At 40.6% G+C, this 13,631-nt stretch overlaps 1 protein-coding gene across 1 annotated transcript in view; it reads right to left on the reverse strand.

Moving 5' to 3' along the window:
• The window catches only part of NEO1 (neogenin 1), a gene marked incomplete at its 5' end in the record, with an annotated part of 204,531 nt that overhangs the window by 15,150 nt on the left and 175,750 nt on the right, over window positions 1-13,631 (reverse strand). The window contains 4 exons of the mRNA XM_082005375.1: window positions 4,390-4,422; window positions 5,131-5,325; window positions 8,329-8,436; window positions 11,165-11,303. Of these exons, the coding sequence (XP_081861501.1) occupies window positions 4,390-4,422; window positions 5,131-5,325; window positions 8,329-8,436; window positions 11,165-11,303 (475 nt within the window). The remainder of the gene's footprint in view (window positions 1-4,389; window positions 4,423-5,130; window positions 5,326-8,328; window positions 8,437-11,164; window positions 11,304-13,631) is intronic.

The raw sequence follows: 13,631 nt of genomic DNA on the forward strand, positions 1-13,631 counted from the left end.
AGCTATTGAATAATTAGTTTCCTGCATTACTATTTTCCTAAGTAAGCTTAAGAGCCTCTACTAGCATTCATTTTTTAAAACAGAATAAAAAAATCATTTGCAGTAATACACAGGTATATAGTGAGGCACATGGCTTTGCCACACTTGTACAGACAGTTAATCATCTTTAAACAGTAATTAGACAGGTTCCTTTTCCTAATACATAATTACAGTAAGCGTGGAAGACTGGAAATAAGCGGAGGATCAAAAGCACAGTAAATGTAATATTAAGTCCCTGCCTATCCCTAAAAACTTGCTTTCAACTTCTCCGCGATCTTTACAGTTTGTTTCACCTTTGCCACAAGTGACAACAGAAACGTTTTTGGTGAAACCTGGGAAAATAAATTAATGAGTTTCAAACTGTTACGTTTATAGTAAACGTAACGGATCCGTACATCAATTATTACAAACCGAGGCAAATTACACAGCACGCTAGAACCTTAGCTGCTGCCAGTGGGCTCCCCGGTGCTGACCTGCCAACTGAAATGCAATAAAACTAGAAATCTTTTTGCTCTGACAAGTACTTCCCTTTGCATAATTCAGGTCTAAATTTAGGTCGCTTGCTGCGACGCAGCAGGACGCATGAAGTCACAAGTTCGCCGCTGATGTTAAGACCTCTCCTGAGTTAGCAGAATGCTTCCCGCGGATAAAGATACACAAAGCGCAGGTTCTTCCACCTCTGTGTTTTCATGAAAATGCGCTAATGCAAAATTACCACGAATGATAAAAATACTGTAGTAGGGGAACCGTAGAGCAAGATGTGAGGAACAACATTCCTCCCGTTATAGGAATTCCTAATACTTGGCACATTTTTACACTGTTACGCACAAAAAGCCAAAACCACAAAGAAACCCAAAAGTCCACAAACAGGGCAGTTTCGCAATCAGAAGGGTTTTCTCAGTTAAAAATCCACTCTCATCAAGAAGTAATAAGTGCTAAAGGATGTGTAACAAATGGAAATTGTGAACTTAAAGTCAAAGCCTGCAAATTAGTCACCGTGAAATAAAGACAACTGGTAAATATAGCCAAAGGTACCAGCAAGAATACTGAATAAGCCCCGAGAAGGTTAGTAAGAAGGAATGTTCCACGTATCCAGCGAGGAGTTAGACGTAGTCTAAAATAACAGAAAAGACGTATTGCAGGACAAATCCATAATGACAAAGACGTACTGCACCTGCCAGTCTAGAGAGGACACTGCACCCAGTGAAAACGTGTTCTTTTTTTGAAGTACTGGACTAATAATTTCGCAGCAGCAATGAAATAATTTAACAGAATTTTAAACAGCTTCTATTTAATATATTTACACCTGTATGACCAGGTAACTGGCACTGAAGAGACACAAAAAAGATATGTTGGAGCACCAGAGAAGCTGCGGGTGAAGGAGGGAATAAAAATAACTGACAATATTTTCAAAGGACAAATAGACACCCTATGCATTTCTAGTGCAGCAGCTGGAGCCTTAACATAGGCACGATCACGGAAAAGGTGACGGATAGGTAGAATCTTTCTGTTTTACTGAAAACGGGCATTTTCAAACAAACTAAATGTCAGACTATAAATTTGGTTGGGAGCAGTAACTATGTAGACACACTATATTTAGACTTCCATAAAACATTTTACTGAGTACTCTATAATGCTTTGTTAAAAACAGCATAATAATAAATAGAAAAGCAACGTGGCACATATTAACGAGATTAACAACTAATTAACTGATAAGAGTAAGAATTATGATTGCAGAATCATTATTCACGAGGGATATTTCTAATGAGTTCTGCAAAGACCTGTGCTTGGCCAAGTATAATTCAATATCCTTAATAACAACCGTGAAAGAAAATTAAAATAATTGCTACTGAAGTTAACAGATGACATAAAATAATGGAGTAAATCATCAGATATACAAAGTCACCTGCACAGACCAACAGGGATCATGTGGTTCCTGGGGGTGTAACAGACTGAGCCGGTGGGGTTCGTCAGGGGGTCTGCACGCCCTGGACGACGGATATACTCACAGAGCCAACTGCAGATTTTATATACCACCCCCGCCGTAAGAGGGTCTGTGTATATAACAAAGTACGCAAATCATATTTAGATGATAAAGATGTCAGAAGGCAGCGGCAGGGAGAAGGCAGCATTTCCAAAGGGTGTAGGCAGCTTGCAGAGCGTGGTGGCTCAGGGACGCCCGATGCTGCCCGTGACTGCGAGGCGTCGGCGCGTTTCCAAAAAAAGCAAAAGGTAACAGCAAGACACAAAGTCCAGTTTTCAAAACGCGATGAAATTTAGGAACCTAATCAAGTCGCTTCTCAGCATCTAATTCCTGAAACCAGGGATCAACAGTTTAGCCTTTAGATCCTGGGGAGCTCGTTTCTTACGCGGCGCGACCTGAAAGACGACTGTTCTCTGCGGTTTACGGGGGCATAAGGACTCCTCGCCTCTCCTGGAAGTCACCACCACAACAGGGAGCAGAAGCTTTGCTTCTACAGGCCACGCTCCGAGCAAGCGTACGCACACGCTGCGTCTCCTGCGTGGACACCAGCCTTTTTTCCAGGATCTTACACAGTTTGTTGTTGAGGTTTTCCATTTCCTTCTATATTAAGGAAGAGTTTAAGGTACCATTTACTTGAAATTGTTTGGGGCTTTTTTAGTTTGTCAATCTCCATGTTACCCACTAGGCATCTGCAGCCAGACAAATTGCTTTGTGTTACTTTAGGATAGTTTTACTAGGATTAGATACCTTAACCTTTGCTTTTGTACCAGGGCAGTGCAACTCCTTGAAGCCCGACAGCAACAGCCACTAACTTCCATGAGAAGTGAGTTGTCTTCTGTGAGAGCTTCTGCGTGAGTTGGAAAGCTTCTGCGTGAGCTTCTGCAAGCTCTGTGCCATAGAAGCGTGTGGAAGAACAATATGGTGTGCTTAATACAGGAGAAAACCAATACAGTAGGGGAGAGAAAAAAAAAAAGAGAGAACCGCTACGGCCAGAGTCTCAATCCCGCTGTAGTTTTGTGCCTTCCAGTCTCAAATAACTTGTCTACTATTTCCTAAAGGATGCGATTCTGCAATTTAGTGATCTTGTCACAGAGCAGGCTTTTCTGCTCTTCGGCTCATCTTCTTTTCTGCATTTAACCTACTGCCATGATTTATAATCTCTGAGTGTTCTTCTAGGCATTCTGAAACAAAAGTCTCTTGGCTTTTATGTAGGGTTTTATGATTTATAAATTACAGAATTTTATAAATATTAATCAAATTGTTACTAGAAATATACGTTACTTTAAGATGATGACGCTGGATGAGAATATTTAGCTACCTGCTGAGGTTAGAATAGTTCAGAAGAGAAACAGCAACTTTAAAATAAAACCTTTTAATCTTCCCCTATTCCCTTCCACTTGCAACTGAGCGTTAATGAGGACACGGTGAGCATCTGCTTCCCCACAGACAAGCCTGCATCTCACCTAGCATCTCTGTTATACAAGTCTGGGTATGAATTTACTCCGTAACTGTCTACTATCAGCATTATTTGGTACACAGACAGTAAAAGTATATTTAATAAATTACTTCCAAGTACCAAGGTGAAAAGCAAGTCAAAAAAGCAAAGAGCTCATTCTCAACCCCTTCAGGATCTATTTAATGGTATGTCTAAGCTGCTTGCCAGTGTCCTTTTAAACTCATCCCTTTAGACTAATTCTTCCCCTTTTTATTGGGCTTGTAGGTTATGTGGAAGAAAGCAAAAATAGCCCTGGGACATTCACCTTATAATTCTATGTAGTAAACTCAAAGCTACCATTTTTCAAGCTAGCATTTTAAAACCTTAAGGTTTTAGTAGCTAATGCTGTGCTCTTTGGGAGCGTCTGCCGTCCAAATGAGCTGACAAGCGGAGTCTGGAGTCTAAACGAGCTGACAAGCAGAATCTCTCTTGCAAAAAAGCTTTCCAGAACAGACATACTTTCCTTTATTATGAAAATAATTATAGATGCAGAGCTCACCAAACAGCACTTGTGCTAATTAGATAACTGTTTGATCTTCCACCTCTGTGTACTGAGATCTTGCTTCAATGGTCAGAGTCTGGCTGGAGCATCATTTAATCCAAATTCATTTTGACAGAATGATTCAGCTCTGGCACAACCTGCTTGTGCCTTCATGTGACACCTGACTACAGAGATCACTTTATATTCCTAACACCCAAACCACAAATAGGACTTCCAGTTCTTCCACTATTAAAAGCACAACGGGAACATGCTCGTTTACAGTTACAGCAGCAGGTATTTGTTTCATTTAGGAAATGCAACAGCACACGGACAGGAAACTCAAAATGTGTGAAGGATGGAATAAAAGAGAAAGAGCGGCTATTCATTTACCTTGATCATTAGGCATTTTATCTGAGGTTTCAGCTAGTGGCACAAGCACAGGGAAAGAAAAAAAACAAGAGAAAGATCACGAGGTTTGAAAGAGTGAGAGAATTTAAAGTTTCACATAGCATAAACAGACTTGCTAGAGCTCTCATTTCTAACCACCAGCACATGGAAAAACTACGGTTAGCAAATCTACTCCTAACTTTTGATTTTTCCACCTCTCCTCAGAGTACAATTTTTTTCAAGCTATCATGCGTTCGTACTATTTCACTAGTTACCTGTCATCAAACAGTTCTTGATTTAAGAGCCTGCTGTGTCTCAGCATTATATCATCCATGCCACTAGCGAGCAGCTGTGCCGGTGGCTACCAACTCCAGAGCCTGCTGCCGTGTGCCGTTTCGTCACGAACAGACCCGACACCCAAGACCTAGAATCTTCAAGCAACGAGCAAGCACTTTTCTAAAAAGCACCTTTAGGACGTTAATGCCAAAGGTCCACAACTAGCTGACCTAAGTGCCCAGCAGCGATTTTGAAACAACACAATTAATCAAAGGGCTAAGCAAAGTTTGCGCAGGTATTAACTACGTACAAGAGCAATCCAGTAGAAAATGTCATTCTAGTCACACTCCATCGTCCTCCTGTCTTTTCCAGTTTAAATATAAAATTCATGCTACTGGTATCTTATCCCTACAGAGGCTGCATTCCGAAAACGAGGAGGAAGGCGTTTGGCTCTCGGTGATAGCTTACCTTTGGGGGTTCTGAATTGAACCGCCTCAGACATAGGCCCCATGCCCTTCGAGTTGCGGGCCTGAATTTTGAAATAATACGGCGTATCAAGGGTCAATTCTTGTATCTGATGGGTCAGTCTGTTTCCCACGACGGGTTCGATAACCCAGTCGTGTATTTCAGCATTCACATCTGTGCTGTAGTAAATGATGTATCCTAGCCAAAGGACAAAAGGGAAGAACTTTATACAGAAAAGAACGGGATAGTCATAAGATCTCACGGCAAATGTTCTATTGACTTTGAATGGTATTTGCACAGCGAAATGATTAAGAGTTTCCTGGAAGTGTATTCTTACTTTTTCAAAGACTAAGAACGCATTCAGATATTAGGCAGCCTTCCCATCTTAGATTTTAAACTGTTAAAAGCATATGTTGAAAGAAAAAAGGCACTGAACATCTCAAAATTATTTTTGATGACTGTTCATTGAATATGGAGAAATCCCTCATTTCCATCTTACCTGTTTACAGACCACATAAGGTAAAAACCCATAAAGCTATTATTAGCAGAACATCCTCAAAATATTAGTATTTATAGAAAATAGTTAACCTTAAAGCAACAAAACACACTCATGCGCAGCTAAAGAATGTGTGTTTAATAGTTTATAACGATTTTATTATTTTTCAGTTTATTAACAAAGATGACAATAATCTGAAAAGAATGGAAGTTATCTTGCGTGTCAGAGGAAAAAAGGTACGGGAAGAGTTTATGTTCTGTTATTAAAATATACTGCAACTACAAACCAGTAAGAAGTAAAAGCTTTGTAACTTTTTGTATACAAGAAACACAGAGCCTCAGCATAAAATAAATACTTGCACAAATACAGGGTAAGGTCAGCAGCTTCATGCAGAAATTGCCGCTTCCCTTGTCCCACAGACCACAGTGAGGAAGGGGAGATGTTCTCCAGAGTACCTGCCACTTCTTTACAGCAACTGAAAATACTGCCGATAGCCCAAATCCGCATAATTCACAGTAACCGGTACGGCATGGAGGGTGATGCCTGAAACACCAGTCGCAGGTCTGGCGTGCTTAATTTCTTCCTTTGATGGCATAGTTAATTACTGAGGGCTAGATTTAATAATTTGCTACTTGTACAGGTCACAAAGCAACATGTCTGTTACTTGTTTAACTAGGGACAACATACATATATATATATATAAAAAAATATATATAGTGACAGTTAAAAGCACTATATATAGCATAGCGGCACAGGACTGCTGGGTTAACTGATGACTGTACTAATTAGGCAGCAGCTATAATGATGCACAAGCCTCTGGAATCCAGACTAGCACGGTTCAGTACTTCCCATCCATCCTATCCACACCAGAAAGATATTAGAGCTGGAAAGACACGTATTCCACAGGCATGCTATCCAGCACATGGAATTACATCATCACGTAGTTCTTACGGCATTACTTGATGCACAGAATGAACTGAGCTGAGTTAACGAGTAATTAACTGAACTAATAAGCTGCCTCTTGTGGCAGCAGTGGCTCTCCCCACCAGAGGGCACTCAGCCCACGCGTCCCAGAGAACTCCTGCCTTGCTCCCCTGGCAAATTGAATCTAACGCTTGAGGGACTCTGTGTTACCAATTTATTTATGAATGATTTATTCTATTTTATTGTATTTTATTAGCTTTTAACTGCTGCTTATGCTAAAACTAATAAATACTATAAGCTTTCATTCAACACGTATGAATAAATGTAAGGTTCTCCTTCACAGTGTAGACAGTGCAAGATTTTTTTACCTGGGAAATTGAATGCGTGCGGTAGTTTTGCTAATCACAGCGTGCAAGGAAACACTGATCTCTTTGTACATTGTCTTCCTTTTCTCATGCACACGCTTGATGTAAGATGATAGGCTTAGCTCTTTAAGAGCACATATAACCTGGGGATATTTGTGCCTGACATTTCGCCCGTCTGAATGACCCTCACTGACCGCTAGCAACCAGGTCCTTCAACCTGCAGTTAAGATAAAGGCTCTTGTTTCTCCAGTCGAACCTTCTTTCCCATCTAGAGGAAACATCGTGTCAATAGCAACGCAGAATTGGCTTTATAGCCAGTATAAAAATATAGATACACAACCTATCAACAGCTATATGCAGAGGCACGGGGCTGGCTCGGGCAGGCACTCTGGTGCGGGGTGAGCTGCCGTCCGCTGGAGCCGCATCCACACGGCTCTGGTGGCGAGACACGCTCGGCACGCGATCGCAGCGAAGAGCGGCGCACCGCTGCATTGCACAACCCCTCCTGCCCCGCACCGACCCCAGACAAACCTGTCTCTGCCTTTTAGGGGTCTTTCTTGCAGCTTACTGAAAAGTTTATCGTCCTTACTAAAGGTTCAGAGTCCCCCGTATTCTGCCTTTTCAGAGGGATCTAATTAGTTTTAGTCTCCCGTCTAGACCCCGGGCTCCAGCACTGCCTGGTCAGATGCCAGCTGGTGACAGGTTTCAAAGGTTTGGTTCTGCACCATAGTTAATTCTGAGAACAAAAGCAAAAACATAGACTGCAAACTGTATGCCAAAAAAATGGGCTTTAAGCTTGGAGCCTGTGGTAAAAAAGGAAAATGGAAGTGAATTATTTCAGAAAGCCTTTAGAAATGGGAATCCAAGCTGAAATTACAGAAAGGAAACACTAATTATTATTTTCTGTGAAATGATTTACACTACATCAAAGAGATGCTGTTACAAAAGGCAAATAACAGTTTACTCCTAGTGATTATGTCAGGGGACTAATAAACTGACTTTAAGTCTCTTCTGTGCCACAAAAATGACACAAGGATGACGAAGAGCACTGGGATGGAGTCTTCTAAATGAAATACTGATGGGCCAGATGCATTATAGATGCATTTCTGGAGGCAGGCTATTAGAATAGCACAAGCTGATGAAGGCAAAGGTTATTGAGATATTTAAACTTTCAGTTATATTTCTGGTTAGACTCCAATTTCACACTGCAGTTAGTTTATATCTTAATATATTTTTACTAGGTACAAAAGTAAATAATTAATCTGAGCTACTAAAAAGATTGACAAAGAAGATATAGACCTCTGTGCTAGCTCCAGGCTAAATTAAGTATGGAACGTGTTCACATAGTTATGCAGATTATATTCTACCGTCAACCAGGCCCCTTATATCTGCCTTTATTGCTCATGCAAACTGCACCTGTAATTTTGCCATTGGCTTCGGATGGAGGCTGCCAGTTAACAATTATCGTCCGAGGTTTGCCCTCTTTGCTCACCACAGTCACGTCTTTGGGAGGAGAAGTAGGAACTGCAAACAAACAAAAACCAAACTATCAGAAACAGGTTGCCCGTTTTCACTGGGTATTAACAAGCAAGCCCAGCACCTTCGCTTTTTATTTGTTTTACCACCGAAAGAATCATGTACGAATTATCGTACAATTATTGTAACAACTCTGAATGTTCAATCTTCAAATAAATCTACCATCCTAGCGTAGTGGTCTTACTGACGTACTCCATCCAAGTGGCAAATGCCACGTGGTGTGCAGCATCTCCTTTCCGTAAGGAGTTACCTGTTGCTAACGCGTTTCTGTCAACAGATGCTGTGATTTGTGACTGAATGAGTCCACGCGTCTTCAAAAACGCGGCATCTTCGTACAACTCTAACAGTTGGGGTCATCGATGACTTCTAACCGGAATGTCTTCGGTCATCATAAAAATTTCATGAACTTGTGAAATAAATGCACTTTATATGCACAGGCGTATGAAATATCTCCGTGTTTTCAAGGTTATGGTGGGACCAAGACCTAGTGATGCCAGTTTGCCACTTAATTCTGAATCGGGAAAGTAAATCCACCAGGGGTTTAGAATCGTAATTTGTAATTGCTGATTTACTTTACTGAAGAATTATTCGTGATTTGCAAGGAAATCTGCACCACAAAAGCATCTGAAACCCAGAAACACTGGCTGAACACAACTGTCCAATCTTTTTTCTTGACTTGCCAGAGAGCAAGACTGAGAGAAAGAAAGAAGCAGAGAGCACCTCCTTCTCCCACCAGCCTCCTCCTGCCTAAAATTCAGGAAATGGCACAAGTTGCTCCAGCAAAAGACTGAAATCTGAGACCCTTCTCACTGGGAACTAAAATATCCAGCTGGGGCTTAGATTAATGGCTTTCAAATGCACAGCGCCAATGTCTCCAAAGGTGCATTAACCAGGCACAGTTTGCAACGCCACGTTATGAAAAACATGAGACTTCTAATTAGGTAACTTTTAGCAAAGTAAATCTGCCTTGGATATTTAATACTGTAATAGTAACATTTAGTGCTTACACAGTGCTTTCTGCATTTTAAGAGCTTTACGTATATTACGTATTAGAAATTAATCTCTCCATCCTCGGAGATGGCGACCTATTATCCCTGTGCAGAATAATATCCCTGGAAACCCGGGATAGCAACAGCTCAAAAGTTACTGTGACTGTTATCCCAAATACTTAAAAACATGCTCAACAGAAAGGTAAAGCACGATTCAAAGCTTAAGGGAGAAAAAAAAAAATCAGGACTAAGCCCTCAAGAGATTACTAATTCACAGACCAACACTTGAACCCAGTATCTCCTATTTTTCTTCAGCATTAGCTGAGGAGCAAGTCCTACTCATCGCTGCTACTCACGAGTATTCAAAAATAATGAGTCACACGCAGGAATTTGGCGAGTAATATAAATCACAAGATCTATTATGAGAAAATATATTTAGGCTTTTTTGGGTTTTTTTTTTCATTTGCTTCTTAGTTCGCAAGCTTTTAGGTCATATTCGCAAATATTCTTTACAACCACCCCGACCAGAAATTTACTTTCTGTTTAAATGAAAGGAAACCTCCTGTACCTCGCCCTCGCTCCTGGACTTTTTTGAGTTTCAAATTCTCTTTTAAGAACTTTATTGTGCAACTGTTACAGTCCCTGCTCTTAGTGTAGAGTTACGAGAATTGTATGAGTGTCAGCAAAAAGACCAAATAAAGTGTTTTAACATGGGACTGGCACAGTAATGAGAACGGGAAAGGAGCCTCAGTCCAGACCTCTGCCGTCAGCAGGGCAGCTGGCTCCACATCATGGGATTCCCACCAAAAACTAAAGCACCTGAAAGCTCACGAGGGGTTTACGGGAGCTGAGAGTAAGTTAGGAGCTTTCTGACTTCATCTTGGGTTTGCTTTTTCTTACTCCTTGGTTTAGAATACTCGGATGATCTCACCAATTCTTTGCCTGCTTGATTTGTTTGCTGTATTTTAATTATCATGAGAACTACAGGGTTATTTGGACAGGCTCTCTTTTGTCCTTACAGTTCAAGTAGACAGAAACCTAAGCATAATAAGCAGTAAATTTAATTGCACAAAGATCATTTAACACTGCAGGTTAAAAAGAGCTAATGAGGGACAGGTCCTGGACCTTGCAGTTCCTCGGTGAGCCCAAGTTCCTCCCGGCGGCTACAAACCCTGTTCTGTTCTGCACTTTTGAGAGTGGGTCATTTCGGCAGCGCTGGGAACTGCAATGCCAATTCCTGCTGAAGAACAAGAATTCAGGGCTGATTTGATTGTCTTGATTTCTCCTGGGATTTTTTTTTTTTCCCTTCATTTGCCTCATGCACTTCCTCACTCTGTAGTAATTATCATTGCAATTATAGCAAATTTTAATTATTATTTGCTAAAGTATTTTCTTTGTATCTGCTATTAACACGCTATTTCTGAGATGTTTCGAGCCTACACTTCTTTATTCTCCCCTGTCCATGAGCTGTGGTACATTATTCATTACTTTTCCATAATTTGATGTAAATTCTTTTGCATGCAATCATCCCTTTGAATTTTGGAGTATATGTTGTTGTTTTTTGATCAGAATTTCTGACTAAACTATAAAGAAAAGAAGCCCCCAGCAAGTATTCATCAGCATAACCATTTTAAATCCATGCTTTCCCTCCGCCAGCATTCTGGCAGACTCGACATTATTCATCTCATCGGGAATGTCAGCCCTTCCAGAAAGACACGAAGGAGTACCTAATTCAAAAGTTGTTCCGTGTGCTGTCATACTCCAAGTACTTGATCTTCGACCTTTAGTCACCATCACAGAGAATTCGTACAAGGTGTTTGGTTTTAACCCGGTCACTAAGTAGCTCAAAGTAGTTGCATTTGCAGTCTGCAAGAAAAACACAGCGTCAGTAACTTTGCAAGGGAAAACCAGCCATCACCAGCTCCCAAACACCCTTGTCTCAGGTAAGCGTTCAAAACATTTTAGTATCGTTACATTTTCACGACCACGGTCATTAATTCTGTAGCGTTTTTTGCTCTGTCATGCAAAGTCATTAATCAAGTCTTAATGTGCAGTTGTTTTATCCTAAACTGGAAATTCTGACTGCAATCAGCAAGAGCATTTAATAGCAGTCAATTATAAACTAAAAAAAGCAGCAATACAAGGTCCAGGGCACGCTTGTTATGCAGCAGGATAAACCACTGTCTATTTGGGGGGGTTAATTTACAGCATTTCATTAACTGATCTGGCTAGGGAAAACAGTGAAGCACAGCTAATAATAACAGTCCTTCCTGAAATCTGTAATCTGCCTTCCAAATTCCTGTTGGAATTTTCAGTAAATATTTAAACTACTTAAAAAAAAAAAAAATCAACTGAAAGTACAGGTACTGAGAGACTTGAAGATCATGAAGTTTTATTAATAGGTAGATAGTTTTCAGAAAAAAACCTTGGTTATCTAGGATCACACACTGAAACTACACATGGTTTACAGTGTGATTTGTAACTCAGCCATTTAGGTAAAATTTGTAACCTTTAGATTAAAAGAGCTGATATTTGTAATACATGACTGCAACATAAACACAAAGTACTTGAGGCCTATGGGAAAAAAATTAATATATCTACATATTTGTATATTCCTTACCTTGACCTACAGTCATCTAAACATAGAATTAAAGTTAGTTGTGTCAATATTCGACAAGGGCATACAACAAACATATACAACTACTGCCTTCGAAAACAACTGTTTCCAGTTAATCCCTTTCCAAGGAAAAGGCCTTCTATGAATGCATGTTCCTTGAAGACCCTATGAATGATATAGTCCAAATTCTGCGAAGAAAAGCCTTATTTCTCAACTATTCTCAATGACAGCTTGCTTTGTTACACCAGGTGAATGTTCACAAAGCTGCCAGCCAAGCAGTACTTGGATTTGTATGAGGTATTTCGCTTGTTCAGAGACAGGTTTGCCAGTTAGACATGACGGGGTGGACAGAAAACAAAGACATAAAACTAATTAAAATCAAGTCCTCCGTTACCTTGAAACCCTTACGCGATACACAGCTCAGGGTAGTTTCAAAGTAAATGCGACCGTGGCTGAATGGTCCAAGTATTTAAGCGTAGGGCAGGACAGTTCTGGCATTGGTTCTGTGACAAAACTTGATTGAGCACAACCTCCCTGGTACGAACATGACGCCACGTGTTCCGAAGAGCTTTTCCGCAGCTCTCGACGTGCCAAGCAACATTTTCTCCTGCCTCTTTGCAGCGTGCCTCAGGGACATTAGGAAATAGCTGATGCTTCAGTAGAAGCTGGAAAGACCTTTGGCCTGGACAATTGTGTAACGACAAGCCCAAAGGAGAAATCTTTTCCTAGCATCCTGCATTACGAGCTGACTTACCCCGTGAAAAGCACACCGCTTCTTCCTCTCCAGAGTACCTATGGAAATTCCTAACACCATTTAAGCATTCAATTCTGTTCATAGTACTTTTTAGCTCCTAGCTTCAGTCATACATGGCAGCTGGGGTCCTTTTCACAGGTTAAAGTTGTATTTGTCATCTACGCCTTGGAAACTTGGTATCTCTTAGTTTCACCGCACGTCATATTGAATGTAAACGACACATGAAAGGCCCAACTGCAGTGTTAGACGTCTCTGCTTTCTTTGTTTTTTAACACCACTTATAGTTTTTAAGACGACAACATATCCCTTGATACTAAACCCTGCTCACCTATTAGAAATAAACTTCATAAATATCACCCTGTAAAATTTATTTGCCTTTTACACAGTCCTAAAAGATCTAAGTTAAGATGTAATATTTTAGCTTATGCTTGAGAGCACGCTGATAAATCACAGGTAGCCTGCGAGTAGGACAACTCTGCGCCACCAACAAAGATTCTTTGAAAAACACTCTCTGATCCACATTAGTGGAACTACACGGTTCAAAGCACAGCGGAGTATTTCAGCTTCGGGAACTCTATCACATCTGTTCCTGTGTTTATGTGCTCTAGTTTGACACAACTCCTACACAAATTTAAGAAAATAAGGCTCCTTAAGGTGGAACCTCTTAACTTGTATTTGAAGCATGCAGCCTTTTCTTTAGTAATAATTTGGGAACATCAGCATAGAAGGGGGGAGCAAATGTAGGAAATATGAATGAACTGTATCAACATCCAATTTACTGACGAGCGGGACGGATGAAACAGCGCTGTGTTGAACAGATGGA

Source organism: Phaethon aethereus (genome assembly GCF_964289735.1).
Source record: "Phaethon aethereus genome assembly, chromosome: 12".
NCBI lineage: Eukaryota > Metazoa > Chordata > Aves > Phaethontiformes > Phaethontidae > Phaethon > Phaethon aethereus.